The sequence below is a fragment of the Triturus cristatus genome, chromosome 6 (genome assembly GCF_964204655.1).
Source record: "Triturus cristatus chromosome 6, aTriCri1.1, whole genome shotgun sequence".
NCBI lineage: Eukaryota > Metazoa > Chordata > Amphibia > Caudata > Salamandridae > Triturus > Triturus cristatus.
The window spans coordinates 1,898,673,479-1,898,689,831 of NC_140589.1; the positions used below are offsets into that span (position 1 = coordinate 1,898,673,479).

General features: G+C 43.9%; 1 protein-coding gene across 1 annotated transcript in view; it reads right to left on the reverse strand.

Moving 5' to 3' along the window:
- Positions 1 to 426: 426 nt before the first annotated feature.
- Positions 427 to 16,353, reverse strand: part of LOC146822362 (uncharacterized) — a 110,243-nt gene continuing 94,316 nt past the window's right edge. The window contains exon 2 of the mRNA XM_085613447.1: positions 427 to 5,839. Coding sequence (XP_085469573.1) covers positions 3,869 to 5,449 — 1,581 coding nt within the window. The 5' untranslated portion in view covers positions 5,450 to 5,839 and the 3' untranslated portion in view covers positions 427 to 3,868. The remainder of the gene's footprint in view (positions 5,840 to 16,353) is intronic.

Below are 16,353 nucleotides of genomic sequence, written 5' to 3' on the forward strand. Positions count from 1 at the left end.
CATTTACAGGTACGAACGCAGTGTGTTTATCAGAACCATCCCAGATTGGGTCCATCCTTAACCTACTAAAGTAAGGTAGGAGAGAAGGAGAGAAGGGGAATATAGGGGATCTTAGGTCCTGATGAAAGCCGTAAGACCCGTGTATGGGTTACATCAAATCGGCTGAAACATGTTGCCAAACATGCAGACAGGAAGAGTGAGGGGCTAATAAAAATCCCGACACCATCATCCTATATTTATTTTAATCCTAACCAGGAAGTCCCAGAAAAAGTGTGAAGATGGACATTCCTGAGGCAGTTTTAGACTATTTTCTGCACCAATATTTTTTTTTGGGATCCCTATGAATTTATGTCTGTATTGTCTCCCCCCTCCCTGTTGCTCCAACCTAGGTGTTGGTCAGCATGGGGGTGTTGTTATCAAGCCCTATGATGAATAATGTCACAATTTGTGGATGAGGGCAGTTAAAAAAACTTGTGTGTGTGGATATTTATAGGGGAGGTTGATGTAGGAGTGTGTGATTTATTCCTAGTTCCTCTTCATGGCAACGGGGGCTACAGAGTTTATCTTTTTGCAACAAAGCTCATGGGGAGATAAAACATTTGCTTTGTCTTTCTCTATTTAGGCCAACAGACATATTGAAGTGTTTTTTCTATTGCGCAGGCATAACCTGAATAGACATTAGAGTGCTTTAGATCAGTAAATATCTATATACACTGTACGGTCTGAAAATATTTACAGTGTTCACACATCTAGGGTTGCAGTTGGTACTTTCAGCAGAAGTTTGTTTTATTACAGATCAGCATGATAAGTAAATACACTGTACAGAAGTAGAAATAATACAATTATTTCAAACACGTGAGATAGGCCATTGTAATCACTGCTGTAAGTGGAAGCCTCTTATTCACAGGTAGTCCAGCAAACTGTCTTGCAATGTCTGTACAAATTGTGGCAGCTCCTGTCTCACAGGAAACCATAAACCTGATGCACACATACTTTGGGGGCTGCAAACCTCTAAGGCCGGAGGCATCTGACTTCCAACCAACCCCAAAAGTCCACTTGTGCTCTCCAAGGCAGTATTGTTAATGAATGAAACAAAATGTCAACAATAAGCAGCATGAGTATAACATCCTAGATAAACTCTGGATATAATCACAAATGTCCCCAAAACTGTGGATACGATCCTAGATGACTTGGCAGAACAAATTTCACATAACTGAGTAAATAGGCAGAGCCAGGTATTATCAATAAGTAGCCAAAATAGTCCTTATGCCACAGTAGGCTGGGAACATGGAAAGGAATCTAGCTGTTGCTTTGTGTAACATTTGAGTTCCTTTGAAGTTTGCTGTTCTCTGGAGTTTGCACATTGTCACATTGTCATCTGTAGAAAGGTCGAAGTTGTCCTGGGACCTATGCTTGACTAATCGTTCTGCACCTACTGTGACTGCCACTATTTCTCTTCCTTTGTTCTACATTTTTTTCAGGTATTTATAATGCAAGTGTGGAATTTTTGACACAGCAAATGATGACTGTTTCAGATGGAAGACTTCACCATCAGTACATCTTACACATGGGCGGCCTTTTTGATGTCTCATCAGAGAGCGCTTGGTAGGAAATGCTATTTCATGTTTATAATATTCAAATGGCTTTTCCCCAGTGTATAATTTCTGATCAAGAGTCAGCTATTACTTTGTAATGAATGTCTTGTCATGCTAAAGACAGATACGGTTTCTCCCTAGAATGCATGTTGACACATTAGGTTCTTGGTAGGAGTGGGCGGAATTTGCGTAATCACGTTACGCAAATCTTCGCGAAATGGTAAAAAACTCCCCGCAAACACGCAGAAATTCCGCGAACACGCGGAATTGATTGTTCGCGATGCTTTTTTCCTGTTCACAATCACTGTTAGCGTGCTTGGGGAGAAATATCTCGCGAACACGCATTTTGAGAACGCGAACAAACAAAAAATATCGCAAAGTCGCGGAAAGCAGAATTTTATCCAATTTCGCGTTCTCCGCGGAACGCGAAATTACCCAAATTCCGCAAAATCCGCGAGCGGAACGGAATTTACCGCCCAGGCCTAGTTCTTGGTATGAAGAAACGTTTAGCAAAAAAAAGTTTCTTCTGCCAATATGGACTATCTGATCAGCATACGGTCACATTTATGGCTTCAGTTACTTCCCAGTGTGGATTTTTAGATTCTTGAATTTATAGGTCCTTTGTAATGATGGCTTTGTCAAAAACCTTGAAAAATCATAAAAATGTTTCCAGACCTGCAGGTCTGGTGACTTGAATAATTTACTCGATCGAATTGTAATGGTCTTGACCCATAGACTGCTTTCAAATGATATGATACTAAGCAAATATTTTAATTCACTGAGCTGCCATTTTCTTCCTTGTTAAAATGAGAGCACCTTCAAATATGTTAGTTCAGCATGTCTGCTGTAGAAAAACTATTTTGTATGCTTTAATAGACTACACTTTGCTCCATAAACAATACAAATCTAGCTGCATGTAGCATACCCCTGACTTGCTTCTTTGTTCATTAACAGCATTATCATCAGAGCGAGGGCAGGAAGGTTTCTCAAACATATTTAAAAACTATCACTTATAATAAATACATAACTAAAGCATGAAGTGGTAGCACACTGTCATTTGCAGTGAGCAGATTTTCCATTGAAATGGTCACAAGATTTCCCAATGACATGCAGTTTTACTGATAAAACTATAGAGTGTACAAAAAATGTTTTGAAATTGAGTTTCTGCAAACATTTGTCATTTGCACACAACCAAGTAAAGTGTTCTGATTTGTTTTGCTCCTATTAAAATCTATTTGCATCACACTTCTGAATATTAAAAAATTTGATTTCTTAATTCCTGACATTTTGAATATTTGTACTATTCATTTGCAAGTTATTTAAATGTTGTTAGAAAAAACAACTGGCATTCTAAAGCCTTTTGTTTCACAATGATTGTTCAACAGCTCCATTGACAAAGGAAAGTAAACACTATTTTTCAAGATAAGCAGCTATTAGTAAAAAGACAAACTGACATTTGACCTGTCCTTAAACATACAGCAAATATATCAAGATAAAAACAAGATTTAAAGGCATCTTTATAACTCATTCACTTTCTCAATAAACAGAAGACCTGTTCCTTTCCAGCTTAAGTTCTCTCAACAGAACAAAGCAGTAGGTCCAAAAAATAGCCGCACTTGATAAAATCTGACTCGCCATAGCGAGTGGGTGAGTATATTTTTCGGGGTCTGCTATGTAGTTGCTCTTGTTTGGAGGACAGGTGTCCAACTAGCGATGACTTTCTGATGTTGCATTAGCTTTGCCTTTGTTAAGAATGCCTTGCCACATTCAGAGCAATGATATACATTCTTAACCATCATCACTCCTCTTTGTTGACACTGTAATTGTATTAGTTGGACCCTGCCAATAAATTAACTGTCACATACAGTACATTTATTTGCCTTCTCTCCAGGGTGGATTGTTGATGCTGCTTTAGGTTGGTCTTCCTTCAGAATGCTTATTACATTCTGTACATTGATATGGTTTCTCTCCTGTGTAAACTGTCTGATGTTGCATTAAACTGTGCTTTACAATAAATGCCTTGTCACATTCAGCACATTGATATGGTGTCTCTCATGTGTGAGCTTTTAGGTGGTGTATTATTTTTTGCTTTTCAATAAATATTTTGTCTCAATCTGTGCATTTATACAGTTTCTCCCCAGTGTGGACTTTCTGATGTAGGGCTAACCTTTGATTTGTAATAGATCCCATGTCACTTTCTGTAGACCCCCGGTGCAGACACTCTAGTGTTGCATAAATTGTGACTTTCTAATAAATTTCTTCTCACATTCTGTTCAGTTGAATGGTCTCTCCCCAGTGTGAACTTTCAGATGGTGTGTGAAATTTTGCTTTGCAATAAATGTTTTGTCACATTCTGTACATTTATATGGTTTTTCCCCAGTGTGGACTATCTGATGTACTATTAACCTTTGCTTTGTAATAAATGCCTTGTTGCATTCTGTACATTCATACGGTTTCTCCCCTGTGTGGACTCTCTGATGTACTATTAACCTGTGCCTTGTAATAAATGCCTTATCACATTCAGTACATTCATAGGGTTTCTCTCCTGTGTGAACTTTCAGGTGGTGTATTAATGTTTGCTGTACAATAAATCCCTTGTCACATTCTGTACATTTATACGGTTTCTCCCCAGTGTGGATTTTCAGATGTTTTGTTAGGTTTCCATGGGTAATAAATGCCTTGTCGCATTCAGTGCATGCATATGGTTTCTCCCCAGTGTGTACTTTCTGATGTCGCATTAGATGTGACTTTCTAATAAATGCCTTCTCACATTCTGTACACTCATAGGGTTTCTCTCCTGTGTGGACTTTCTGATGCTCTGTTAGATGTGCTTTTCTACTAAATGCCTTCTTGCAATCAGTGCAGTTGAATGGTCTCTCTCCAGTGTGGACTTTTTGATGTTGCCTCAGCTTTTCATTTGTTATAAATGCCTTGTCACACTCAGCACATTGATATGGTTTCTCTCCTGTGTGGACTTTCTGATGTTGTGTTAGGTATCCATTGGTAATATAAGCCTTGTCGCATTCAGTACATTTATAGGGTTTCTCACTAGTGTGGATTTTTTTATGCTGTTTTAGATGCTTCTTTCTTTGGAACACTTTATTACATTCTGTACATTGATATGGTCTCTCTCCAGTGTGGGCTATTTGATGTCGCTTCAGCTCTCCATTTGTAATAAATGCCTTGTCACATTCAGCACATTGATATGGTCTCTCTCCTGTGTGAACTTTCAGGTGGTGAATTAATGTTTGCTGTGCAATAAATCCCTTATCACATTCAGTGCATTTATACGGTTTCTCCCCAGTGTGGATTTGTTTATGCTGCTTTAGGGTTGTCTTGCTTTGGAACACTTTATTACATTCTGTACATTCATAAAGATCCTCCCCAGTATGGAGTTTCCTATGTAGCTTTAGATAATCCTTCCATTTGAACGCTTTATTACATTCAGTACATTTATATGGTTTCTCACCACTATGGACTTTCTGATGTTGCTTCAGCTCTGCATTTGTTATAAATGCTTTGTCACACATTATACATGAATATGGTTTCTCCCCAGTGTGGACCTTCTGATGTCGTTTTAGCTGTCTATTTGTTTTAAATGCTTTGTCACATTCAGTGCATTTATATAGTTTCTCCCCATTGTGGACTTTCTGATGTTGTGTTAGGTGCCCATTGGTGATAAATGCCTTGTAACATTCTGTACATTGATACGGCTTCTCACCAGAATGGATTTTTTTATGCTGCCTTAGATTCTTCTTCCTATGGAATACTTTATTACATTCTGTACATTGATATGGTTTCTCTTCCACGTGGACACTCTGATGCTGCATTAGGTCTTCCATTGCAAAGAACATTTTTCCACAGTCAGTTCATCGATATGGTTTTACTCTTGAATGAAGTTTCTGATGTTGTACTTGCTCTTTCTCTGCCTGTGTTGCCACGTTCCAAATATTCATACGGTTTCTCTTCTGTGGGTTCTGATACCAGGTAAGCTCTTGCTTCGTAATGAACACCTCACCAGACTTGCTTCAGTGTGTTAGGTCTTCGATAACTATCATCTGATGCTCAAGAGCCAAGTATAGACCTCATTGGGTCAATTGGGTTTTCTATTGCAGAAAACGACTTTACCGAGGCATTAGCCTTCAAGGGAAGTGATTTTGAGGAATACTGTTTTTTACATCACTTCCTACATGAGTAGTGTTTAATGGCTTTACCTTGTTCATTTATCACTGCATTTATTTCACCTGTTAGATTGAGAAAAATAAACACTGAGTAAACTGAAATGCACAATCCATCACCAAACTCTATTAGCACTTAATAAGACATTTATTTGTCCATGTAGACAAGAGTGCTGAAGAAATTCTAAAATTACACTTTCAATGTAAAGATGCAGTCTGCTGACTAAGGGCAAACAATCCTTCCGTGATCTCCTTCTATCGAGGAGTGTTGACACCAGAGATGGTTCCTTGTTTAGTGAGTGAGACCCTCTCCCCACGACACACTGCAATGTTAAATCCATAGCAAAAAGATGCTGCCCTTCTTCTCCAGGGAATGCTTCCTATTATCACACGGCAGAACAAATAATACAAGATTGAACCTTTGCCAGTGAATGGACCATGCAACACCGAGCATAACAATAACGGCGGGAAACATAAGCAACTGCTGCAAGGGAGTCCTTACACAGTCAGAGACCCTGGGAAAGGACCCGGACAGGTAATCTGAGCATCTTCCATACTGTGTAACTCCAGAGATCAGAAGCTTTGAACAGATCAACACAAGGAACATGAGGTCTACAACTATTATGGTTATTTCACTTGAAGATAATCTTTTCGATGCAGTACAAGTAATGTTTTGTTTTTTATTTACCTGCATTATGGTGGTTCCTGGGAATTGTAGTTGCTTTCACTCTCTTGAATTAGGGGTGGCTTTATGAGAAGGGGTATAGGTGATTCCAGGGACAACTGAAATATGACAGCGCGCCATGGTGAGAGTTACTCTTTTAAACCATACGATATGGACAGGACATACGAAATGCATCTATCTTCATTGGGCCACATTATAATTACTAATTCCTTTGACTTAACAGGAATCTTTGTATCCTCTTAGAATGAATATGGGCCACAGTGCAATACACTTCACCTCTTGAATCTTTGGAAATTGTTTAGGACAAACAGTGGACATTGAGGTATGACCTTTGACCCTGTTACCAGGCAGGTCGCTCCCCTCACCGCCACGCAGCCCCCTATTTCAATGTTGCATTGCCTTTAAAATAATTTTTTCTTATTGATTCCTTTTGGAATAATCTTCCGTGTTCGTCTGCAAATACACCGTGTGGAGGTTCTATAGTAATTCTAGCCTTCCTTTTCTTGGTGTCTTTTTGTTCAATGTTTCTTAATGTTTCCAAAATGTAGCGCGGCGTGTTCAGCACATTCGTTTGGTCCCCACGAAAGGACGACAGAAAACATGACAGCCCTCAAGAACGCCACTCGCGAACACCACCTGCTGATCCGCACCACCAAAAGGACATCGTTCAAAGAGCGGCTGGACAACAACACCCACAACAGCAGGGAACTCTTCAACATCGTAAAAGAGCTCTCCAACCCCAGCAACAACATCACACCGTCGCAAGACCTCGACAACTCCCTCGCCACGTTCTTCTACCGCAAGATCGCAGATATACATGACAGCTTTGACGCCCAGAATCCGCCTCCAGTCACCAAACCAACGACCCCCACCACCACCCTCAGTGCCTGGACCCCCATCAGCACAGAAGACACCACCCACGTCATGAACACCATCCACTCTGGCTCTCCCTCTGACCCATGCCCCCATCACATCTACAACAAAGCCGACACCATCATCGCACCCCACCTCCGGAACATCATAAACGACTCCTTCGCGTCAGCCACCTTCCCAGAGAGCTGGAAGCACGCAGAGATCAACGCCCTTCTGAAAAAACCCACAGCAGACCCTAAAGACCTCAAGAACTTCCGCCCCATCTCTCTTCTTCCCTTCCCGGCAAAAGTCATCGAGAAGACCGGCAATAAAAAGCTGACTGCATTCCTCGAGGCAAACAACTCGCTCGACCCATCCCAGTCCGGATTTCGAGCCAACCACAGCACCGAGACCGCCCTCATCGCAGCCACCGATGACATCAGGACCCTGATGGACAACAGGGAGACAACTGCCCTCATCCTCCTAGACCTCTCAGCTGCCTTTGATACCGTCTGCCACCGCACCCTAATAACCCACCTCTACAACACTGGGATCCAAGGAAAAGCCCTGGACTGGATCACCTCGTTCCTCTCCAACAGAACCCAGAGAGTCCGCCTCCTGCCGTTCCGCTCCGCGGCCACCAAGATCATCTGCGGCGTACCCCAAGGCTCCTCGCTCAGCCCAACCCTCTTCAATATCTACATGAGCCCCCTCGCCGCCATCGCACGCAAACACAACCTCAACATCATCTCCTACGCCGACGACACCCAGCTGATACTCTCCCTCACCAAAGACCCAGCCACCGCCAAAACCAACCTCCAGGAAGGAATGAAAGACGTCGCAGAATGGATGAAGCTCAGTCGGCTGAAACTGAACCCAGACAAGACGGAGGTCCTCATCCTCGGACAAACCCCATCCGCCTTGGACGACTCCTGGTGGCCCACAGCGCTGGGCACCGCACCGACACCCACGGACCACGCACGCAACCTGGGATTCATCCTGGACTCCTCCCTCACGATGACCAAACAAGTCAACGCCATCTCATCCTCATGCTTCAACACCCTGCACCTGCTCCAAAAGATCTTCCGGTGGATCCCCAACGAAACCAGAAAGACGGTGTACTGCTCGATTTTCCTGGCCCTATTGTGTTGACGGGTGATTAGGGTGACTTCAGTCTCTTACCATTCAAGCCTAAGGGTTAGAGTAGTGAATGAAGTCTATTTACTAGGCACTTCGACATGATCCTGTGTTCTTCCCCATAGATTAGGGCTTGCACACATATCCTAGGGGATAGATTCGTTAGTATTAGGGATAACCTGCCCTGTAGTGAGGGTATTTCATGGAGCCGTACTGAATTCAGGCCTGGTAGGCCTCAAACGGGAGAGACTCCATCTTTCTTTCTGCTCCGGCAGCTTGAGATGCTTCTAGGTTAAAGGGGATGTTTTAGTTATGAGGTGTTATTCGCTTGGAGAGAACCGGTTCAGACCGGCCCTTATCGAAGGATTGTATTTTTCTTCATGCCGAAGACACTACATCAGGCCGGCCGGCTGGGAAAGTGTCCTTGGTACGGGGAGGTACGAGAATTTGGTGGGCGGCAGGTTACGGGCCGGAATTTTCCATGAGGAAATGCACCTCTATATTAGTGAAAGTCTGAGGCAGTTACGTGGCACTTACTTCAGTCCGTAGGCGGCATCTAGCCGTTAGCAGTAAAGCTACTACTTATTCCAGGGAAGACAGATGACAAACTTGAAGGCGGAGAAAAACCGAGAGACAGATACTCTTCTAGCAGAATTGCCAGAGAGGAGAGAGTAGCCGGGACTACGGAGGTGTGACCTCCAGGCGAGCCGAGGCACAGACGAGAAGGGAACCTAGATGACCATTGAGTGCAGGCTACACACGACTAAGGTGATGTCGACCCCTTTCTTATTAGAGTGTACAACCTAATCTTTCACTTTTCTTTGCAGGTTATGTGTTACACAGTAATGTTATGTGATTGCGTATATAATGAATAATAAAGTATCCAGTTTGTAGTGAATCAACATGTGCTGCGTGTTCTTGTATAAGAGGGTAGCCTATTCTTCTAGTCAGCTGTGACTTGACATGAACAGATATTAACCCTGATCAGGTAAGTGGTAACTGAATAAGGGAGAGAGGAGCCCCTCGAACCAGAGAACAGGTTGTGCTCAAACTGGCAGTTCTTGTGTGATCTGATAAATAGTAAAACTGATTCCCCTGTTGTATGTTATGGTAATCATAGGATGAACTTGTGCTGAGGCTGCCGTCTGGGTAGGAAGTCCTGGGTCCGTCTGGGACTGCGAGGCTAAGGCTGCCGTCTGGGTAGGAAGTCCTGGGTCCGTCTGGGACCGCGAGGCTAAGGCTGCCGTCTGGGTAGGAAGTCCTGGGTCCGTCTGGGACCGCGAGGCTAAGGCTGCCGTCTGGGTAGGAAGTCCTGGGTCCGTCTGGGACCACGAGGCTAAGGCTGCCGTCTGGGTAGGAAGTCCTGGGTCTGTCTGGGACCGCGAGGCTAAGGCTGCCGTCTGGGTAGGAAGTCCTGGGTCCGTCTGGGACCGCGAGGCTAAGGCTGCCGTCTGGGTAGGAAGTCCTGGGTCCGTCTGGGATCGCGAGGCCGCCACTTGTATTATAAGAGGTCTAGATATAGGTTATGTGTATATGTATATATATATATATATATATATATATGTGTATATATATATATATATATATATATATAGTAGGAATTCCCTGTCCTTAGGTGATGTGTATATATATATATATATATATATATATATATATATACACATCGGTGGTTACTTGTTGTGAATAGGCCCTAGGGAGAGGGTAACGTTCTGGCTGGGTTAGAGAGGCTCTGATGAGCGGGTTCTATCTGATCCGAAAACCCAAGCAGAACATTTGGCGTCACGAACCGTTTTCGAAACCTGTGTGCGTCGTGTTGTCTCGTGTTTGCTTTCGGCGTGTGCGTGGTTTTGTTTGTATATTATTTGTGGTATATTTGTGTGTATAGTTTTTCTTTTTTTTTTTTCTCTCTCTTTCTCTTCTTTTTCTTTTTCTTTCTTTTCTTCTTTCTTTTTCACGATGTTTTCTAGAAAGTCAAAATCTACTTTTAAGTTGCCCGTTGATATTCCCGGATGGGATTCAACGCCTTATGAAGCCTTAGCCCGTGAGTGGGCTGATTCTACTGGTTTGAGTGAGAATTGGAATTCTTCTTTGGAGCTGGCGGAGCCGGCTAATGTGATTACTTGTTTACAGAAGGCACCCATCTCGAAGGGTGAGGAGATTCCCATTTTGGGGCGTAGAGGTTGGATTGTTCTGTCTGCGTACAGGATTCTGCATGAGAGGTTGTTGAAGCTACAGATTTCTCTTACGGATGTGGAAGCGCACTTTGTTGAGATTCAGAATTCTCATACTTTGTTGCGGTGTCAAAATAAGTTGCTTGCTGACAAACTTGAGACTTACCAGACTATTGCCGAGAGGGCGGCTGTGCGAATTGCTCGTTATAAATACAAGAATCGGCGCGGTTGGGTTTCGACGCGAAAGGTGCGTCTGGTTGTGGCGAAAGCCGGACTGGATTGGAATCCTGATGAATGGGATGGTAATATCTGGACTTCGAGTGATTCTTATTCCTCGGGTGAGGAATCTGTCAAGTGCGAGTCCTCTCGCTCCGGCCGTGCTTGTACATCTGCTTCTTGCGCCTCTGATGGTGCACCCCGTGATTGTGCTCGTCCTTCGAGCGGGGTTGATGCTTCTTCCACTGATTGTTCCTCTACGTGTACTGGTCGAGCTCCTTGTGATGCTCATCCCGCGGTCTCGGCGCATCCAGTTTTTCGTCGGAAGCTGCAGCAGTCTCCCGCTGCTCCGCAGGGTGTTTCTTTAGACTCTTTAGAGGACTTTACTCAACAGGAAATTAGTGATATTTTGCAGCGATTTCGGCAGCGAGCTGGTGAGACCTTGCTCACATGGATGGTGCGCCTTTATGAACTGGGTGCTGCTGGCATTATGTTAGATAATGGCGATTGTTTGAAGTTTTGTTCCTTGAGTTCGGATTCTACTGTACAGGATCATTTTCGTAACTATAATGGTGGTGGTCAAATTTCTTTACTTCAATTGGCGACTGAGGGTTGTAATATAAAGTATCCTACTGAGTCTGATTGGCCTGTGAATGACAAACCGTGGTATACTTTGCGTGACGCTGCACAACGTCTCAAAGAGGAGGTGATGAAAACGGCAATTTTTCTGGGTACTGCTGACAGGTTGCTTGATGGTTCGTTGACATCTTCTGTGCGGAATCGTATTATTCGTTCTTCCCCTGTTGCTTATAAGCAGGTCATGATGACTTTATTGATTAATCAGACTGGTAACGTGTTATCTACGGTACTGGAATCGGTACGCCAACTCGGTGAGTTGGGTGAGTGGTTTAAACCTGAACGTCAGTCCCGGCCTGACACTCGTACTCCTGGTGACAATAAACTTACTAGACGTGATATCTTTTCTGGTCTTCTGGCCGATGGTGTGCGGAGGGAGGACATTGACGGTGAGACTACTGCTCGTTTGTGGGAGTTGTTTCGCAAACGTGGCTTGGATCGGAAGGAGGGTGCCCGGCGTGTTCGGATGACTGAGTGTGATCGTGGTGGTTCGGACGGTAGCGGTGATGACGACCGCCGTGGGCGCTCTGTTCGTCGTGATGATCGACGTTATGTACGTGATATGTCCCCCCGTCGAGAGAGAGACAGAGAGAGAGAAGAGGAAAGAGAGAGGGGAAAAAATGATTATGTTTACAGCAGACGTAGAGATGATAGGGATCAATCCCCTGAGTTGAGGAGGAGAGAGGATCGTCATAGTTTGGCCGATCGAAACCAGCAGTGCAATGCAGATAATACGAATCCATTTCGTACTGGGAATGGATATGAACAGGAGGCACCGATACCTAAGAAACGTGAGAGTCTTTATCCTGATTTATCCTGGTACACAGAATGCAGTAAGCATGACTAGGAAATAGGTCAAGCTCCAGTACACAGATGGGCTCACAGAGATAATAGACCCTATGTGGATATTGAAATTTATTGGAGACATCGTAATATCCAAAGGGCCCGAGCATTGGTGGATACAGGAGCGGAGGCCACTCTTATTCATGGAAAATCAAAAAAGTTTACAGGTCAGTCTTTTACAATTACTGGATTAGGTGGAAAGGAAACTCCTGCCGTTCAAACTTTACTTGAAATGAGAATAGGTAGAATCCCTAGAAAAGAATACTCTGTACTAGTGGTGCCACTCTTGGAATTCATAATTGGAATTGATATTTTGAGAGGAATGACTTTGCATTTAGATGATGGATGTTACCAATTTGGAACTACGCATTATATATCGTCCAGGCCTATACGGGTTGGTCGTTTACGAATGCCCCCCATAAAAGTTCCTCAGGCGACAAAAGTGGTTTGTCAGAAGCAGTATCGTATTCCAGGTGGTCATGAGGAGATTAGTACCACTATTCAGGAGTTGGTGGATGCAGGTGTTATAGCCCCAGTTACTTCTGCTTGGAATAATCCTGTTTGGCCTGTACGTAAGAGTGATAATTCTTGGCGTATGACTGTTGATTATCGAGAATTGAACAAACATACACCCTCCTTGACCGTTGCGGTACCGGATGTCATTACTCTAATTGAAAGAATCCAAAAACATCCAGGTACATGGTATGCGTCCATTGATATTGCTAATGCTTTCTTTTCGATTCCGATTGCCCCTGAGTGTCAGGAACAGTTCAGTTTTACGTGGAATGGGCGTCAGATGACGTTTAGAAGTCTTCCTCAGGGCTATGTGCATAGTCCTACGATATGTCACCGGCTGGTGGCAGAGCATTTGGCTGAGGTACCAGTTCATCCACAAATTCAGATGTGTCATTATATTGATGATGTTTTGATCCAAGGCGAAACACAAGAGGAAGTTCAGACCCAATTGGACAGAGTCATTGACTGCCTGCGTGAGAAAGGTTGGGAAATCAATCCGGATAAATTACAAGGCCCGTCCCAGGCTGTAAAATTTTTGGGTATTAATTGGCATGAAGGACACCGTGAAGTGATCCCTCAGGTTAAACAGAAAATTCTTGATTTTGCAGTTCCGAGGAATAGGAAAGAAGCCCAAAGCTTCATTGGTTTATTTGGTTTTTGGCGCCAGCATATTCCTCATTTGAGTCAAATATTGGCCCCCTTGTACCGTGTCACTCGTAAAAAGAATGCATTTGAATGGGATAAACCACAGCAAGATGCGTTCAACCTAGCAAAAGAGGCAATTCAACATGCTTTGGATTTATGGCCCGTACGTGATGGTGAGGTGGATTTGAATGTGTCTGTACAGGGTCTTTATGCGAATTGGAGTTTGTGGCAGAAGCAAGGCAGGAGTAGAGTGCCGTTGGGTTTCTGGACCAAAAAGTTACCTGATGCTGGGGAGCGTTATACACCTTTTGAGAAACAGTTACTTGCATGTTATTGGGCTCTGGTGGATACCGAGCAACTGACTTTGGGTCATGATATAGTTTTGCGACCTGAAATTCCTATCATGCAGTGGGTTATGAGTTCGCCGAAAACTCACCGAATTGGACATGCTCAAGAGGCGAGTGTGATTAAATGGAAATGGTATATACAAGACAGGGCACGTGTGGGACAGAAAGGAGTTGCATCTTTACATGAGCAGGTGGCGCGAGCGTCATCGACTGAGACTGAGAGTGAATGTTCCGTACCTTTAGTACAGGAGTCTCCTGTCAAGTGGGGTAGACCTTTTGATGATTTGTCCGCAGAGGACAGAAACCATGTCTGGTTTACGGATGGTTCAGCAAGGTTCATAGGGACGAAACGGCACTGGAAAGCGGTGTCCTATAATCCGATCACACAAAAACTACTGAGCACAACTGGTGAAGGTAAGAGCAGTCAATTTGCTGAACTTTATGCTGTTTATCAAGTTCTGAAACAAGAGTTACCTGGCACATGTCATATTTTCACCGATTCTTGGTCTACTGCCAATGGACTGGCAGTTTGGTTACCGACTTGGCATTCCCATAATTGGGAACTGCATTCAAAACAATTGTGGGGAAAAGAATTATGGCAGGAGATTTGGGAGATGCTCCCACAGAGTACTGTTACAATCTTCCATGTGGATGCTCACACCCCGATAGATTCTCTTGACAAATTTTTTCATAACATTGCAGATGAGAAATCTAAAATTGCTGAGGCAGTGGTGGACAGGCAAGATTCTGATATTGCGGGATTGGCGAAATGGGCCCACCAGAAGGCAGGACATTTTGGAGAGAAAGCCACTAGCAGGTGGGCTGCTGATCGAGGAATTTATATTCCCCTAGATTTGATCAAGAATGTTATTTTACATTGTCCCATTTGTCAGCATATCAGACAGCGCAAAGTGCCCCAAATTGTTAAAGGTCATTTACATCGCGGGAAACTGCCCGCTCAAATTTGGCAGATTGATTACATCGGTCCACTTCCCATGAGTAGGAATTGTCAATATGTTTGCACTATTGTTGATACATACAGTGGCCTGTTGGTAGTCCTTCCCTGTAAGCAAGCTACCCAATTGAATACCATTAAAACATTGGAATTGATTATGATGTATTATGGTGTGCCATTCCAAATCCAATCTGATAATGCATCCCATTTTCGTGGAAGATTGGTACAGGAATTCTGTGTGGAAAACAATATTGACTGGGTATTTCATATCCCATACTATCCGCAGGCCTCGGGTCTTGTGGAGAGATTGAATGGTCTGCTGAAGGAGCAGCTGCGTAAATTGACAGATGACAAATATAAGAATTGGCGAGACTTTTTGCCCCAAGCGCTATTAATTTTGAATAATCGTCCTTTTCTAAATGCTGAATCTCCACTTATGCGTTTGTTCCCTCCGAAAGTTCATGCTCAGCCAAATGAAATCAGAGAGACTGTGATGTACTGGGAAATTACTCCCGGAGCCTTGGCTCCATGTAGAGCGACCCCAGGGTTGGCAGGTTTAGACTTGCATGCCATGGATGACACCGTTATAAAAGGTAAAGATCGGGTCATCATCGCGACCGGTGTTGGTGTTCATATACCACCCGGGAATTTTGGATTAATCGCCCCTAGATCGGGGCTGGCTGTAAAAGGCATTCAGGTACTTGGAGGGGTCATTGACAGTGATTATCAGGGAGAGATTAAGGTGCTCCTGCTGAATAGCAGTGAGGCTGACTTGCTGATCCATCGAACTGACCGAGTGGCTCAATTACTCATACTGCCTGTCTTCAGTGGTGGGATGGTAAAAGGCACTGCCCCAACTTTGCTAACTGTACGAGGCCAGAAAGGTTTTGGCTCCACAGATAACCCTGGGGCCAGGGTTTGGGTGCAGTCGCCTAAGAATCCCCCTGAACAAGCAGAGGTCATCGCCACCGGTCATGACAACACCATTTTAGTTATGAGACCAGGGAAAGATAGCTGGGAAGCGGTCCCGGCTGACAAATGTTACTTACGAGAATGAATAATGCCTGTATTTGATTCTCTTTCAGATCATTCTTTGGACTGTTGCTGCAGGATGTGTCGTCGTCGGACTATTTTCGGGTTGGTTCGACGAGAGAGGAGGAATCCCGTCAACCCGGGATGAGCTACGCACCCGAGTGTCGCGTTCCCTCGCTGCGTGGGATTCGTCATCGAACTTTTGGACCTTACTGGCGAAAAGGGTGACCGATGCCCCTCACTTTTGTTTGACGCCGATGAGATCTGTACACGACATCTTAGCGACCTGTCTGGTTGCTGTCCCTGCTTCGCTGGAAACTTTGATTAATATTTTCAACATTTCAAAGGCTCGCCCCAATGTTCTTCTGGGCGATTTTGCCACCCATGCGTATTGCCCCTTATGTACTGAACTACCAGACCAGATACCCCCCGTCCAGTCCCAAATAGTTACCTATAATATCACACAAGGAGATATGTGTTTTTACCTTACGTGTAATCCTAGTGCAATTTCTGAATGTCTGCGTCTAAAATTGAAAGGTGCTACT